Source organism: Terrapene carolina, unplaced genomic scaffold (genome assembly GCF_002925995.2).
Source record: "Terrapene carolina triunguis isolate 2854851 unplaced genomic scaffold, T_m_triunguis-2.0 Scaffold238, whole genome shotgun sequence".
NCBI lineage: Eukaryota > Metazoa > Chordata > Testudines > Emydidae > Terrapene > Terrapene triunguis.
The window spans coordinates 8,489,714-8,503,631 of record NW_020664589.1 but is presented as its reverse complement, the minus strand read 5'-3'; the positions used below and the strand labels follow the sequence as shown (position 1 = coordinate 8,503,631).

The following is a 13,918-nucleotide window of genomic DNA, read 5'->3' as shown; positions in this document are numbered from 1 at the left end:
GCTTGTCCCAATCACACCGTCTCAGAGCTGGAGGCAGAACCCAGGAGTCCTGACTCCCCGTCCTACACCTTAATCACAAGAACACCCCTCCTTCCACCTCTTCTCGCCATGCCCCAGCCACGCCTTACCTGCCGCCGACCGAGAAGTCGGAGATGGCGTAATAGTAGGACTGCAGCACTTTGGGATCCTTGAAGATGTCGTCTCCAAACGTGTTGAGCCGGTTCAAGGAGATGAGCAGGTCAGTGCCGGTCACCCACTCCTGAGGAATTCAGGCCACAAGAGAGCTGTTGGTGAGTGGCCCAAGCAAATACATCACCCTGTAGTGGGGTCAGCAGCCCCTTTACAAGAGGGAGCAGAGGAGGCAGCAGAACCATCCCACACCCTCTTGAGGAACCACCATGTGTATAGTACTAAGAAAGAAAGAATGGAGATATCCCATCTCCTAGAACTGGAAGGGACCTTGAAAGGTCATCGAGTCCAGCCCCCTGCCCTCACTAGCAGGACCAAGTACTGATTTTGCCCCAGATCCCCAAGTGGCCCCCTCAAGGATTGAACTCACAACCCTGGGTTTAGCAGGCCAATGCTCAAACCACTGAGCTATCCCTCCCTACATGTCTGACTCCACCCCAGTGCTACCCCCTGCTGTCCTCAGTGGGGTTAATTAATCGAACCCTCATGCTGCTTAGACACACACATGCACATGCCAGAAATCGTGCAGTCCAGGTGTGGCATGAACTAGTCTTCTCTCCATCAGCACCATGTTCTCCTGTGCAGAGGGAGGCCCTGAAACATTCTCCCCACTTGGCTGGCAGCGGAGAGGGGCTCAAGACCTGACATTGGATCCCAGTTTCAAAAGAGCCAATGTTTTGGGAACTTTGGGTGATCTGACCCATTGAGATGGAAGGCGCTCAGATACCCCAGTGATAGGTGATCTAATGAATGATGGATAGATTAGATAAAATTTAGGATCCAAATGTCTTCAAAATGCACGTGTGTTTGGACCTGGGATTTTGGTCCAGGTCCATTTTGGGTCACCGCTGGTAATGGCTGGCTTTCAATTGGTTTATGGAGAAAAACTTTCCTCCTTGCTCCTGGGAGAATGTGTGTGATGAGGACTTTGCTCTGTGTCTTCCCAGGGCACACGGGCAGCGGGCACCAGCGGGGTCACTCTGAAGCGAAAACTTTTTTGCTTCTTTACTTCTCCCCCACCCCCACCCCTTCATCAGAGACCTCCATCCTCTGCACAGAGCTGGAGCGGAAGATCTGACATTTGTGAAAGTCATTTCTCCGAGGAATCCAGGCAGGAGGAGATTTGCTGAGGGAGCTGCCACAAAATCAGATGCTATAAAGCCAGAGACTGGAACGTTAACGTTCCATGAGAGAATTGATGGAAGCTGAAGGGGACGTTCTGCTGCCAGTGTATTGGGTGTATCCTCTCCACTAAGCTCCCTGAGTATGTGCTTCCCACCACCTTCAAGTCCCTTTGAGAGCGCAGTGTGGTCCAACCTTAGGCCTGGTGCCTGGACACAACCCTCGTTCCCAATATTGGTAGCAAAATGAGGGAGAACCTTAGACTACGAAGTTGAACAAAGACTAGATGTTTTGAGTCCCAGGGTATGTCTACATTGGAATGGGTAATTTCCAGTCAAGTAGACATGATTGAGCTAGTGCACTAAAAACAGAAGTGTAGCCATGGCGACTAAAGGACCAGCCATCAGAGTATGTACCTAGGCACTCGGACAGCATCGTACTCGGGGCAGTTGGCCCATCCTGCCACTCGTCCACCGCAGCCATGCTGCTATTTTTAGTGCACTAGTTCAGGCACAGCTAGAGTGGGTATGCCTGCTCAAGCTGGGAATTACACCTTCCAGCTCTAGTGCAGAGCTCCCAATGGTGTTGGGGAATGGGGTTAGCCAACGAGAGTCTGGAAGAACTGGGTTAAGGCCAGTCTAGCGTGATCCATTCCACTAGGGTGTTGGAGGTTAGTCACCGTGGGCTTGGTGGATCTGAGTTTGGGCCAACTGAGCATGGTCCATCAGACCCCTATAAATCCAGCTCAGGCACATATTGCAGATCTGTACATTCACACACACACATACGCTCACATCGGAGCAGAATGGAGTTAAGCGCGGAATCTCTCTTTTTATCTGACCAGATATTTCTAATGTGCCCACCCCCGTGGGACCTGAGCACTAACAATATTACAGCTCTCCAAGCACAGTTCCCAATGCCAACTCCCCTGAGCCACCTGGTCTACTGGCCACACATGGCCGCCTCCAACCCTGAGCCCAGTACCTGTAGCACAGGGCTCTTGTCAAAGCTGTAGGCGCTGGGCCGGCCCTCCAGGGTGGAGAAGGCCACATTCCCTCCGCTCAGTGGGGAGATGTCGCTGAACTCCTCCGTGCAGAAGGCCACCTGCTCATCCTCACCAGGCCGCAGGTACTGCCGTTCTTGCTTCCTGTAGGTCTTCCCACAGGAGGCGCTGTAGTACTGGTATGGGATCCAGGGCCCGTCCACACGGCTGCGTTTGTAAATAGCAAAGCTCTCTGGCCGGCTTGTGTGAAACTTCAGCCGCACATAGGTGATTTCATAGGACTTCCCTGAAGAAGGAGGAGAAGAGAAAGCAACATAGTTAGGTGCAAAGAGTTCATCCATAGCCTGTACATCTCTCTTTGGGTACCACCAATTTCAGGAGCTACAAATGCTTGTCAAAAATCTGCTGACATAGGTCATTCATGCCATGGGGTAACAGACTTATTGCCCACGCTAACCCCATATGTTGTGCCATGAGGAACCTGTGACATGTACTTCTAAATGCGGAGGTGTAACATTGTCCCCGTGTTACAGCTGGGGAAACTGAGGTTCAAGAGAGCTGATGAAGTGATTTTTCCAAGGGAAAGGAATTACTGGAGCGGTTGGGGACCCTGTGCTGTAGATGTTCTGTGAATACACAGAGGACTTCAAGACTGTCATTCTTCTTACCAGCACAAAATTCACACCCACATTTTAAATGCTAGAAAAGGGAATGTTTTACAGAGAAGCTACCCCAGAGGAATGAGCCATCAGAGCAGGTCCGTCTCCAATTGTTGGGGCAGGGATGAGCAAATGCTTCCTCTCCTGGACATGCCTCACATCAACACCAGGCAGGAAATTCTTGCTCACACGGACTCCAGTCGCACCTTGGATTCCCCTGGACAACACCAGCTCAGAATGACCCAGCCAGCCCAGTGTTCCTGACATCTTCTGTTTTTGCTGTTTAAAGCAACACATTTATATTCTTTCCGTCCGTTTCTCTTGACACACAGAGAGATACGTCAGCCCAAAGACAGCTTTTCAGCTGCTCTTCCAGTGCTGGTCCATGCCAATGATGGGAAGGAGGATGCTGGACATTAAAAAGCAGCCAATCCATCCAGGTCAGGGGATCAGAGCTGGGCCCCAGACCAGACACTCAGCTTCTCAGGTGCCAGCTGAAATCCAGCCTAGCTCGAGGTCGTTGCCATCCAATAGCTGCTCAGTGATCTCTGCAAAAAGGGTTTGCTGGGTCTCAAGCCAGATTCCAGCAGACAAGCATCCCACACAGACACAAAAAGGCCCAATTCTGAGCTCACTCACACCCGTATGAGTCAGGAATAAACTTCACTGAAGTCAATGAGCCAGCTTCTCAGATGGTGAAGTCAACGGAGCTATGCTGATTTACAGCGGCTGAAGAGCTGGTCCAATGGAGCAAGACTGCTGTAAAACCAGCGTAAGGGAGAGGAGAATCAGGCCCACCATCACTGACTGGCCTCTTCCCGGGCAGTGTTAGGAAAAGAGCCGAAGGACTCGGTGGACCATGGAGACTCAACTCCCTTGTTGGCCTTTCGAGGGAAGGTTGACACCACCCGCTGACGGAGCGGAGTGCGGGGAAGGCTGCAACGAGGATCAACAGAGGGGGCTCCAGTCCCTGAGGGCAGTCAATCCACCACTACAATCGCTTATTGAAAACATCAGTGAGAAAAAATAATACAAATATCAAACTGCTTAATTGCCAGAGACAAAGGACCGGGTCCAACTCCGAAAGCTGGTTCGTCTATAATTATACTACTATTGATAGTACAAAACAATCCACGACAAGGTTTTAGCTTTGTTGGAAAAGATAATGAGTCCGGAATGTTAGACGGGTTATTTGGGGACTAAGAAAAACCAGCCTTTAATTAGACCCATATGAATTATGTCGGCTACGGGCTGTGACTTTGTAAGAATGCTGTCGGGGAGCGGAGATAACTCAGGCTACCGCCGGGCTGCAGGGGGAAGAATCTGCCATGGATCAGAGCCATACTGCAGTTCCCAGATTCTCGCTTGTCGTCACAGAAACCTGACTACTGTTTGCAGTTCTGTCTTCAGGAGAGATTTGCTGATAACCTCGCAAGGAGGCAGCAAGCGTTAGGGGAAGTTGACAGCAACAGCTCCGCCTTGGAGACAACCCCATGCACAGGGTGACTCTTGCAAGGCGCTGAGTGCTGAACACCCATTGAGTTCAGTGGGAGCTGAGCACCGTGGAGGATTGGGCCCAGCGTGGCTGTTGTACACATACTCTCTCTTCTCTGTCTGTTCTGACTCTGCTGTTCCTCTCTGGTTGCCTTCCACCCTCTGGGAGCTTTCTAAATTGATCCTAGTGAGGGCTTTATCCACGGCTGGGTTCTGTGCTCACTGACCTGCTTCCGACTCATCGCTCTTGCAGATGTACCTACATTTCGCCAGTGAGAAATAATGCATTTCTAATGTCTTTTGTGAGAGTTCCTTTGGTTTGGTGGGTCTCAGTCTAGTTCCCAGGGAGGCAGAACACAAACCACCATGACAACTGGCTCTAACTGATGTTCTCTGCGGAGGCTCAGGCTTGGCCGGGGTGGGGCAGGAGACCTCCCTCCAGGTCCAGATTGAGGCCACGGTGGATAAAATTGGATGATGAAAAATAATAATAAAAATCAGATTTTTTGGGTTAATTTAAATACAGTTTTATTTTAAAAAACAAACCTATTTAAATTTGAAATTATGACAACCTATGTTATGGAGTAAACTTACTATGATTGATTAAAATCATGTAAATTAAACTTTAAAAATTAATATTAGGCAGTACATGTTTGCTGACAAAGTTTTAGACAAAAGTCAAACCACTGAGCTGGTGGAAGACACTGGCTCAGCACCTGGAACCACAGTTCGTTAAAGTGCAAAACCAGCTTTTGACAGCATTAGCCTCTTCTGCAGATGCAGCGAGAATATTTTCTTCATTTCAGTTTATTCAACTTGTTCAGCTCAATGACTAATTAATTCAAAGTCAAGAAACTGAGTGGGAGTTGAAACATTGGAAAAAATTGTTTTCCTCTCCCAATTTATGAATGAAAGCGAGGTGTGAGGGGATGAGATCTACTAGTTTTAAAATCTTGAAGGACATGGTGATCAGAAAGAATCTGCTTAATTCACTAACTACAGATAACAGTTCCTTTGTTTAATAAGTCAGTCACTTTTAAATGCAAAAGATGTTTTGAGTAACTTTTTTTCTTGTGTATCCAGCACATTGAAGGTTTAATTTAACTAATTTTAAAAAAAATTAAATGTTTTTGTGCATTTAATTTAATTTCAGTTTCCCTCCAAACAGCTTGATGCAAATCATGAGTAAAAAAAATAATTCTCATCTAGTAAATAAGAAATGACTCAGTCACCATTTCTAACAATAAAAAAAGTAAAAATTACAAATCTGAATACACGTATGTTAAGTTATATAGTTGCTTAAAGAGCTATGTATAAATATAGAGTATTGTCCTGGTTAGCAAAAAAGCAGCGCCAAATTTAGGCCAAAGGCTATATTTAGTTACAAATCAACATGATTCAGTGCAGGGGCGGCTCCAGGCACCAGCGCAGGAAGCGCCTGCCTGGGGCGGCAAGCCGCGGGGGGCGGTTTGCCGGTTGCTGTGAGGGCGGCAGTTAGGCTGCCTTCGGCAGCATGCCTGAAGGAGGTCCGCTGGTGCCGCGGTTTCGGCGGCAATTCAGCGGCAGGGACGCCGAAGGCGCAGCACCGGCGGACCTCCCGCAGGCATGCCGCCGAATCCGCGTTACCAGCAGACCTCCCGGAGGCATGCCGCCGAATCTGCGTGACCGCCGCCGAAAGCCCCCTGACTGCGGTGCTTGGGGCGGCAAAAAACATAGAGCCGCCCCTGATTCAGTGGTTACCAACCAATGAGAATCAAGTCTTCTTTAGGAAAAAAACCCCAACTAAGTACAAGTGCAAATCAAGATTAAAAATTGATGATTTAAATCAAAGTTTCCTCCATGCTGTTTAAATCATGATTAAAATTGGTGATTTAAATCAATCCACCCTGGCAGAGGAACACTGGACAGGCAGCGCTGGTGAAGCTTGCCTTGATGATGCTCATGTTCTGCCTATTCTGGGAAAGACTCACACCCCGATTCCATGTAGGACTCCTGAAGGTCTTTGGGGTGGAATTCCAGACACCCTGGGTGGGTTTATTCCCAGACAGGAAATTCCTTGGGGGCGTCTACCAAAACAGCAGGGGAGCACAGCAGTCAATGCGCAGAACAATTTCCTCTGGGAGAGGAGCTTGTCTCTGCACTGTGTCAATAAACAACCATTGAATGACCCTCACAGAATCAGCTTGGATTCCAGCTAAGTAGGAGATGGCGGTGGCAGCGGGAATTGGAGATCCCAGGTTCAATCTCCAGGCTATCAGATTAATAAAAGACTGCACATCAGAGAAGGTTTTGGAGTTTGGTCTTGGTCCAAGACACTAGGATAAAATTAATGGGCCGGACTGTGTTCTCATTACTCTCATGAGAATCTGTGATCATTTGTTTGACTACAGACGTGGCTAGCACCAACAAAAATTCTGGCACATAAGGATTTTCCTTTAGTAGCCCAGCAGGGGCGGAGGGGAGGGAAGGAGTAAAAGAACTGACATGCAGCAAACTTTGTGTGCACAGAGGAAGAAAATGAGCACCGCATGCTGCACGATGTGGCGGTTAGAGGAAGAGAATGGGAGACAGGACTCCTGGTTCTATTCCCAGCTCTGCTACTTACTCTTTGGGCCTTAGTTTGCTTATCTGTAAAATGAAAAAGATCCACCGGGCTGGGAGGCTAAATTGTTTAAGTCAGTAAAACTATTTGAGGTCTCTGGATGAAAAGGACTATAGATGGGCTGAGTATTATCCACCTACACTCTCAGCAGTGCCCTCAGATGGAGAAGCCACACATTAGTCCTCAATGGCATGAACAGTTGCTACACAAGGATCCATCCCTAGGAGTCAAATTGGCTCCTCCTTCCCCCTCTTAGGCACAGGGAGATGTTTCATAGATTATAAGGAGGGTGTTAAAAAGTAGCTACTGAAGCTAGACATTTTTAAATCAACAGGTCCAGTTAACTTTCATCCAGGAGTTTTAAAAGAGCTGGCCGAGGAGCACTCTGGCCCATTACTGTTGATTTTCAATAATTCTTGGAACACTAACGAAGTATCAGGGGATTAAAATAAAGCTGCTGTTGTGTCAATATTTAAAAGGGTAAACAGGATGAGCCAGTCAAAAAGGCAGGTAATATAAATAATGCTAATTAACATGGGTTTATGGAAAACAGATCTCAAACTAAGTCACCATCTTTTCTGATGAGATTACAAGTTTGGTTGATACAGGTAATAACTGCAATGTAATATACTTAGATTTCTGTAAGGCATTTGACTTGGTACAACACACCATTTTGATTAAGAATCTAAAACAATACAAAAACATGGCACAATTAAATGGATTAAAGGATAGGTCACAAAATATAAATGTAAACAGAGAATCATCAGGTATGTTTCTAGTGGGGTCCTATGCTATTTAACAAGGTAATTGATCAATTACCTAGAAAACCTAAAGTTGGCAGATAAAGATTGGGGGAGAGGTAAATAATGAAGCAGACAGGTCACTGACACAGAGCAATCCAGATAACTTGGAAAGCTGGGTGCAAGCAATGATGCATATTAATAAGATCAAATGTAAAGTCACATCTAGGAACAAAGAACGTAGGAGATACGTACAGGATGGGGAACTCTGTCTTGGGATGCAATGATTCTGAAAAGGATTTGAGGGGATAATCAGCTGAACATGTGCTTCCAGTTTGATGCTGTGGCCAAAGGGCTAATATGATCCTCGGATGTATAATCAGGGGAGTATCGAGTAGGAGTACAGAGGTTATTTTACCTCTATGTGGCACTGGTGTGACCACTGCTGGAATACTGTGTCCAGTTCTGGTGTCAATAGTTCAAGAAGGATGTTGGGGGGAGGGGGGAAACTTGGAGAGAATTCAGAGAAGAACCACAAGAATAATTAAGGGATTGGGAAACATGTCTTATATTGAAAAACTCAAGGAGTTCAATCTATTACATTTAACAAAGAGGTTAAGGGATGACTTGGTCACAGTCTATTAAATACCTACGTGGGGAAGACACATTGGATAACCAGAGCTGGTGCAACCATTTAGGCAAACTAGGCGGCTGCCTAGGGCGCCTAGTGGTTGGGGGCGCCTAAAAGCCCGCTCAGGCTAGGAGGTGGAGTGGAGGTGAGCTGGGGCGGGGCGGGAGGGAGGGGCGTGGGGAGGGCCACCCGCAGTAACAGGGGGGGCACACAGGGGAACCGCTCCCCGCCCCAGTTCACCTCCACTCTGCCTCCTCTGCTGAGCACACAGCCCCCGCTCTAAGTCTCCTCCAATCGGCACCGCAAGCCTGCGAGGGGAGGAGAATTAGAGTGGCGCCGGCGTGCTCAGCGGAGGAGGCGGAGCCGAGGTGAGCTGGGGCAGGCTCCCCAGGTGGGGTTAGCTGCCGCGGTGGGGGTCTCCCCAGGAGGGGTTAGCTGCCGCAGAGGAGGGGGCTTCCCGGGCGGGGTTAGCTTCCGCAGAGGGGGGAGAGTCTCCCCGGGCGGGGTTAGCTGCCATGGAGGCGGGCTCCCCGGGCAGGGTTAGCTTCCGCAGAGGGGGGAGAGTCTCCCCGGGTGGGGTTAGCTGCCGCGGAGGGGGGGCGGGGGCAGACGTCCGGGGGGGTGCCCGAGCGGGCGGGGTCCCCGGGTGGGGGGCTGGGTTAGGTGCCGCGGGGGGGTGGGGTTAGCTGGGTGGGGGGGGGCGCAAGGTGGAAGTTTCGCCTAGGGCGCGAAACTTCCTTGCGCCGGCCCTGTTGATAACAGAGGGCTGTTCAGTCTAGCAGACAAAGCTATCACAAGATCCACTGGCTGGAAGTTGAAGCGAGGCACATTCACAGGAGAAATAAGGCGCAGAAGTTTTTTTTAACAGTGAGGGTAGTGAACCGTTGGGACAACTTAACAATGGCTGTGGTGGATTTCTCATCACTGGAATTTTTTCAAAGCAAGATTGGATATTTTTCTAAAAGATTTGTTCTAGTTCCAGCAGGAATTAGTTCCGGGAAGTCTTGGGTCTGTCTTATGCAGGACATCAGACTAGATGATCACAGTGATCCCTTATGGCCTTACAATCTATGAAGCTGTAAAAGGAAAAACTGGGTTTTATGGAGGTGGAACGTGGAATGAGCGCTTCTCGGCTCCTCCAGCGTCACCTTTCATCCCAGGCAGGAAGCCCAGTCCTAACTTCCCGGCGATTCAGAACAGATGTCTGCCTGCCTGTTCACGGGGGGCTGGGAAAGGAGTGACCTCTCTTGGAAACAAGCTGCTCCTGTCTCCCTCCGCCCTTAACCCCCACTGTTCCCTTAGGAATCAGTGGCCACAGCACGAACCTGCCACCCTGATGGCTTTGCAGAAGCGGTGCTATCGACTGCTTCCATTGGGAAATGCACCACTGCGTGTCCCCGAAGAGTAGCCCAAGCTAAACAGAGACACACAGTGACGGCTTTTGGCTGTTATTATTACTATTTATTATTTGTTTAGCTCCGACAATGACGCTCTGTAATCTCTTGTATTCAGAATGTGGATGGCAGGATATGAAAGAATGAAAATATTTGCAGAGCTGGCTAATTGCCAGGAGCGTTTATATAGCAAGGAAACGTTTTAAGTTTTATTTATAATAGAAGGCACGAGCTCTTACATTTTAACTGTTGACAAAGTGGGACAGTTTTAGAGTATCTGAAATACATGGGCCAGATCTTCAGTTGGTGGAAACTGGCGTAGCTCCATTGAAATCACAGCTATGCTCCTTTACACCAGTTGAAGACCTATCCCTAGGAATTGATTCACCACCATGTTAGTCTAGTTTGACACCCTTGGAGCTGCATTGAAGTCAATGGAGATGAACGCTACTGTAAAACTAAAGGAGAACATTGGTGAACCAGGCCCATAATACACAGCTTTAAATAAGAAGCACAAGCTATCATACCCCTTCAACCGTTGGTGACTACTTTGAATACCCGAGTGTTAGTGCCTATATAGAACCCCATCTGTCTTTACACACCTGTGCAATACATTTAATTCAACATATAACTCTGTGGAAAATGGTGATTTTTCCCTATGAGAAAAAAAAGGGTGTGTTGTTACCACATTGGACTGGGAGTCAAAATCCTTGTGACCTACTCTCTGCTCTGCCACTGATTGACTGTATGGCCTTGGGCGAGTTGCTTCACTTTTCTGTGCCTCGGTTTCCTCATCTGTGAGCTGGAGCTCATAATACTGATGGTTGGCACAGGGGCTGAATGCAGCTCCACTAGTTACTCTTCGTAAAGTGCTATGAGATCACGGATGGAAAGTGCTAAAGACGTGCAAAGACTTAGGATAGAGCCTATGATCCTTCCACGGTTGTTTGGAGGCTGGACAAATGCGGCTGGCAAATGGCAGTATGGCAAAGGCGTCTTTGCCAATTCGGGACTCACACGCCTTCTGGATCACATTAGCCCATTCAGTCGGCAGGGCCCTATGCAGTCTGCCCCCTCCTCACCGCCAGAAACAAACCCGGCTTTCCAGTGCCCTGCCCCACTTCACTATGGGCTCAGCTCTTTCTAGATAGGTTCTTATCTGGTTCCCATCACCACCGCGCCAGAGAGACTCACAGTCTTTAACACATTTATCCTCACAGCCCTGAGGGGCAGGGAAGTGCTGTTATCCCCATTGTATAGGTGGGGAACTGAGGCACGCAAAGGCTAAGGGTACGTCTACACTGCAATCCAAGGGGTGACTGCAACATGCATACATGCACTAGCTTTAATCTAGCTGCATGGCTAAAAATAGCAGTGAAGACGAGGGCGCACAGGCTGTACAAGCCTGACCGGGACCCTGGGTACATACTTGCATGGTTGGCCCATGCTGGGGCATCTTCACCGCTCCTTTTATCCACACTAACTAGTGTAAAGCCGGTGTGGGAATGCCTACGTGAACTGCAGTCACCCCTCTGATGGCATGGGCCAACGTCATAGAATCATAGAAACACAGGGTTAGAAGGGACCGCCAGGGTCATCTAGTCCAACCCCCTGCCAAGATGCAGATCACATGGGGAATGGTGGAGTGGGGGACTCAGCCTGGGCTCTCCTGAGTTTCAGGCTAATGCCCCAACTACTGGGCCATCCTTCCTCCCACAGGTCCAGTTCACATTTTTAATTTCATCTATATATGTATAATTTCACTCTCTCTCGGGGCAGGGAGGACAATCCTAGATAATCAGACCAGCCAACCTCCCTCTTCACTTCAAGGGCCTTCTCTTTCCAGCAGCCCCTGCCACTCTGGGCCAGGCCCCTTGGCAGCAGAAGGTTCCCTGGGGAGGGGTGGTTCTGGTCACGCTTACCCAGGTGCAGGGTGATGTTGACAGAGTTGGGGTGCTGTATCCCGAAGGCCATGGACTGGCTCTGCCACCAGGTGCTCTCCTCCTGGCTGTGGAAGTCAGTCAGGTAGGTGGCGTTGTGGTGGAGCAAGGGGTCTCCCGCGTCGCAGCGGTGGCACAGCTTGGTGGCGTCCCGGGCTCCCATCTGGAGGCAGTAATCCTCGGGCGGGGAGCCGCACGTGTTGGTCGCCCGCACGTCCCTGCCGAACGCTGCGTTCTCGAAGGCGGGCGTGCAGCGCTGCGCCCGCCCCTGCGGGTCGTAGCAGGAGTCCATGCCCCCTGCGGCAGGGCGCAGCCCGAGGCACAGCAAGGCCAGGACACACAGACAAGGAACCTGTGCCATGGCAAGCCTCAGAGGACACTGAGCTTCCTTCTCTCAGTCACAGCCTCTGGAGACTCTGGCAGGTCCCTCCTCCTTTGCCGGAGCAGCCCCGCTCTCAGATCCACTCGCTCCAGGTTCCATCTTGTGGATGCTGATGGAAATGCCAAAAAATGGGCTTATTTTTAAATCCAAGACAACGTATTTACCTTCTGTAGGCCCAAGATTCACGCCAGAGTCTATGGAGGCTTGACTGGACGTGGAGTGACGGAAAGAGGCCACAGCCCCTCTTCTCTCAGGGGCCTAGAGAGCCAAGAGATACCCCAAAAGTGCCTGGGCCTGGCTGCGGTTGGGGTGCACCTAGAGCATCAGCACATCCTTGGAAACCCCTGCCCTGACACCCCTTGCCACCCCCGTCCTGGTCTCCCCACTGTGGGCCTTTGTGACAAAGCACAGGGCCAGCCAGAGAATTCTGGGAAGGATTCTCTGGGAGGGACCCCCAAACCCAAATCATTTTACATAAAGGGCGTATGGGCCCCGCTGTGGGAATAGGGCCCGGCAGTTTGTTCCCCTCAGCCCAGCGATGGCTCTGTAATGTTTCACATCCCTCACATTTTCCAGGCTCTTTGCAAGGAAATGGGCTAGAAAGAACCTTTTCTTTTTTTTTTTACATGAAAACGGAGTCTCCCTCTATTTCTTGTTGCGGGGGAGACTTTGGGTGTCACTGAGCCCAATGCCTAGCTCTGCCTCGGCTCTCACACCCCCAGCGCCGTCAGCGCTCCCCAATCCTGACCGGGGGCATCCCTGCTGTTCCAGCTTGGGGCTTCCTGCATAGCTTTGCTTACAGGGACCCCCTCACTCAGACACCACCTTTGCCCTAACCTCCGGCACCCTTGTTATTCAACCGTGCTGAACTGTGTTTTGTGGTGGCCACACTCTCTCCCACCGGGGACTGGGCTGAGTAGGGTGACCAGATGTCCTGATTTTATAGGGACAGTCCCGATTTTTGGGTCTTTTTCTTATATAGGCTCCTATTACCCCCCACCCCCGTCCCGATTTTTCACACTTGCTGTCTGGTCACCCTAGGGCTGAGATGCCCAAACTCCTCCTCTCTGGTTCCCCGCAGGAAGGCAAGTTTGGGGTGCAGGACTCCAGGATCCCCATTCCCTCTTGTGAGACTGAGCAGAGCAGTCAGAGGGCTCCAAGGCCCCTTTCCCCAAACACTTAAGGAAGCCTCCAGGCTCTGAAGAGTTGAGGTAGCTTCTTCTTCTTCTAGGGAGGCTCAGACTTGAAAAGTGTCTCCAGTAGGTGGCAGAGACGGACCATCATTAATCCCTGTCTAGCTGCTAGCAGGGAAATGCTACTGGGGTGGGATGGAGGTGCTCAGAGGAACAATAGGTCACCAGAACTGGGGAGCAGGAGCCCAGGGGAGTCACAAGGAGCGCCAGGCCGTGATTCCCTGAGCAGCTTCTCAGACAAAAAGAACATTTTGCTTCACCTGCCTTTGTGCTACACATTTCTGATGAGTTCCTCACCCCGGAGACCAGTAGAGGATTTAAAACCAAGAGGCGAAAGGGCTGCAGCATGTGAGGGGTCTCAACCCCAGAGCACCGGCCCCGGGGTGAATCAGAATGGTATCATCCTGGCCAAACACTTGCTACTCAGCACACGCTGCGTGGGCATGGGACATGGGAGGTTCAGATTGAGACCAGAAGAAGCATGGTGTCCGTCAGCCAGTGAGCCAGCATTGAGAGCAGACTCAGCCGATGGGGGGAGCACCCACATCATCCCCAGGCTGCATAGGCTA

The 13,918-nt window shown here is 50.1% G+C and overlaps 1 protein-coding gene across 1 annotated transcript in view; it reads right to left on the bottom strand.

Annotated features, from left to right (window-relative positions):
• LAMC3 (laminin subunit gamma 3) overlaps positions 1-12,135 on the bottom strand; it is a 44,920-nt gene extending 32,785 nt beyond the window's left edge. Inside the window, exons 1-3 of the mRNA XM_024192909.2 lie at positions 11,757-12,135; positions 2,296-2,600; positions 129-259 (exon numbers count right to left, since the gene is read on the bottom strand). Coding sequence (XP_024048677.2) covers positions 129-259; positions 2,296-2,600; positions 11,757-12,135 — 815 coding nt within the window. The remainder of the gene's footprint in view (positions 1-128; positions 260-2,295; positions 2,601-11,756) is intronic.
• Between the last annotated feature and the right edge of the window lie 1,783 nt (positions 12,136-13,918).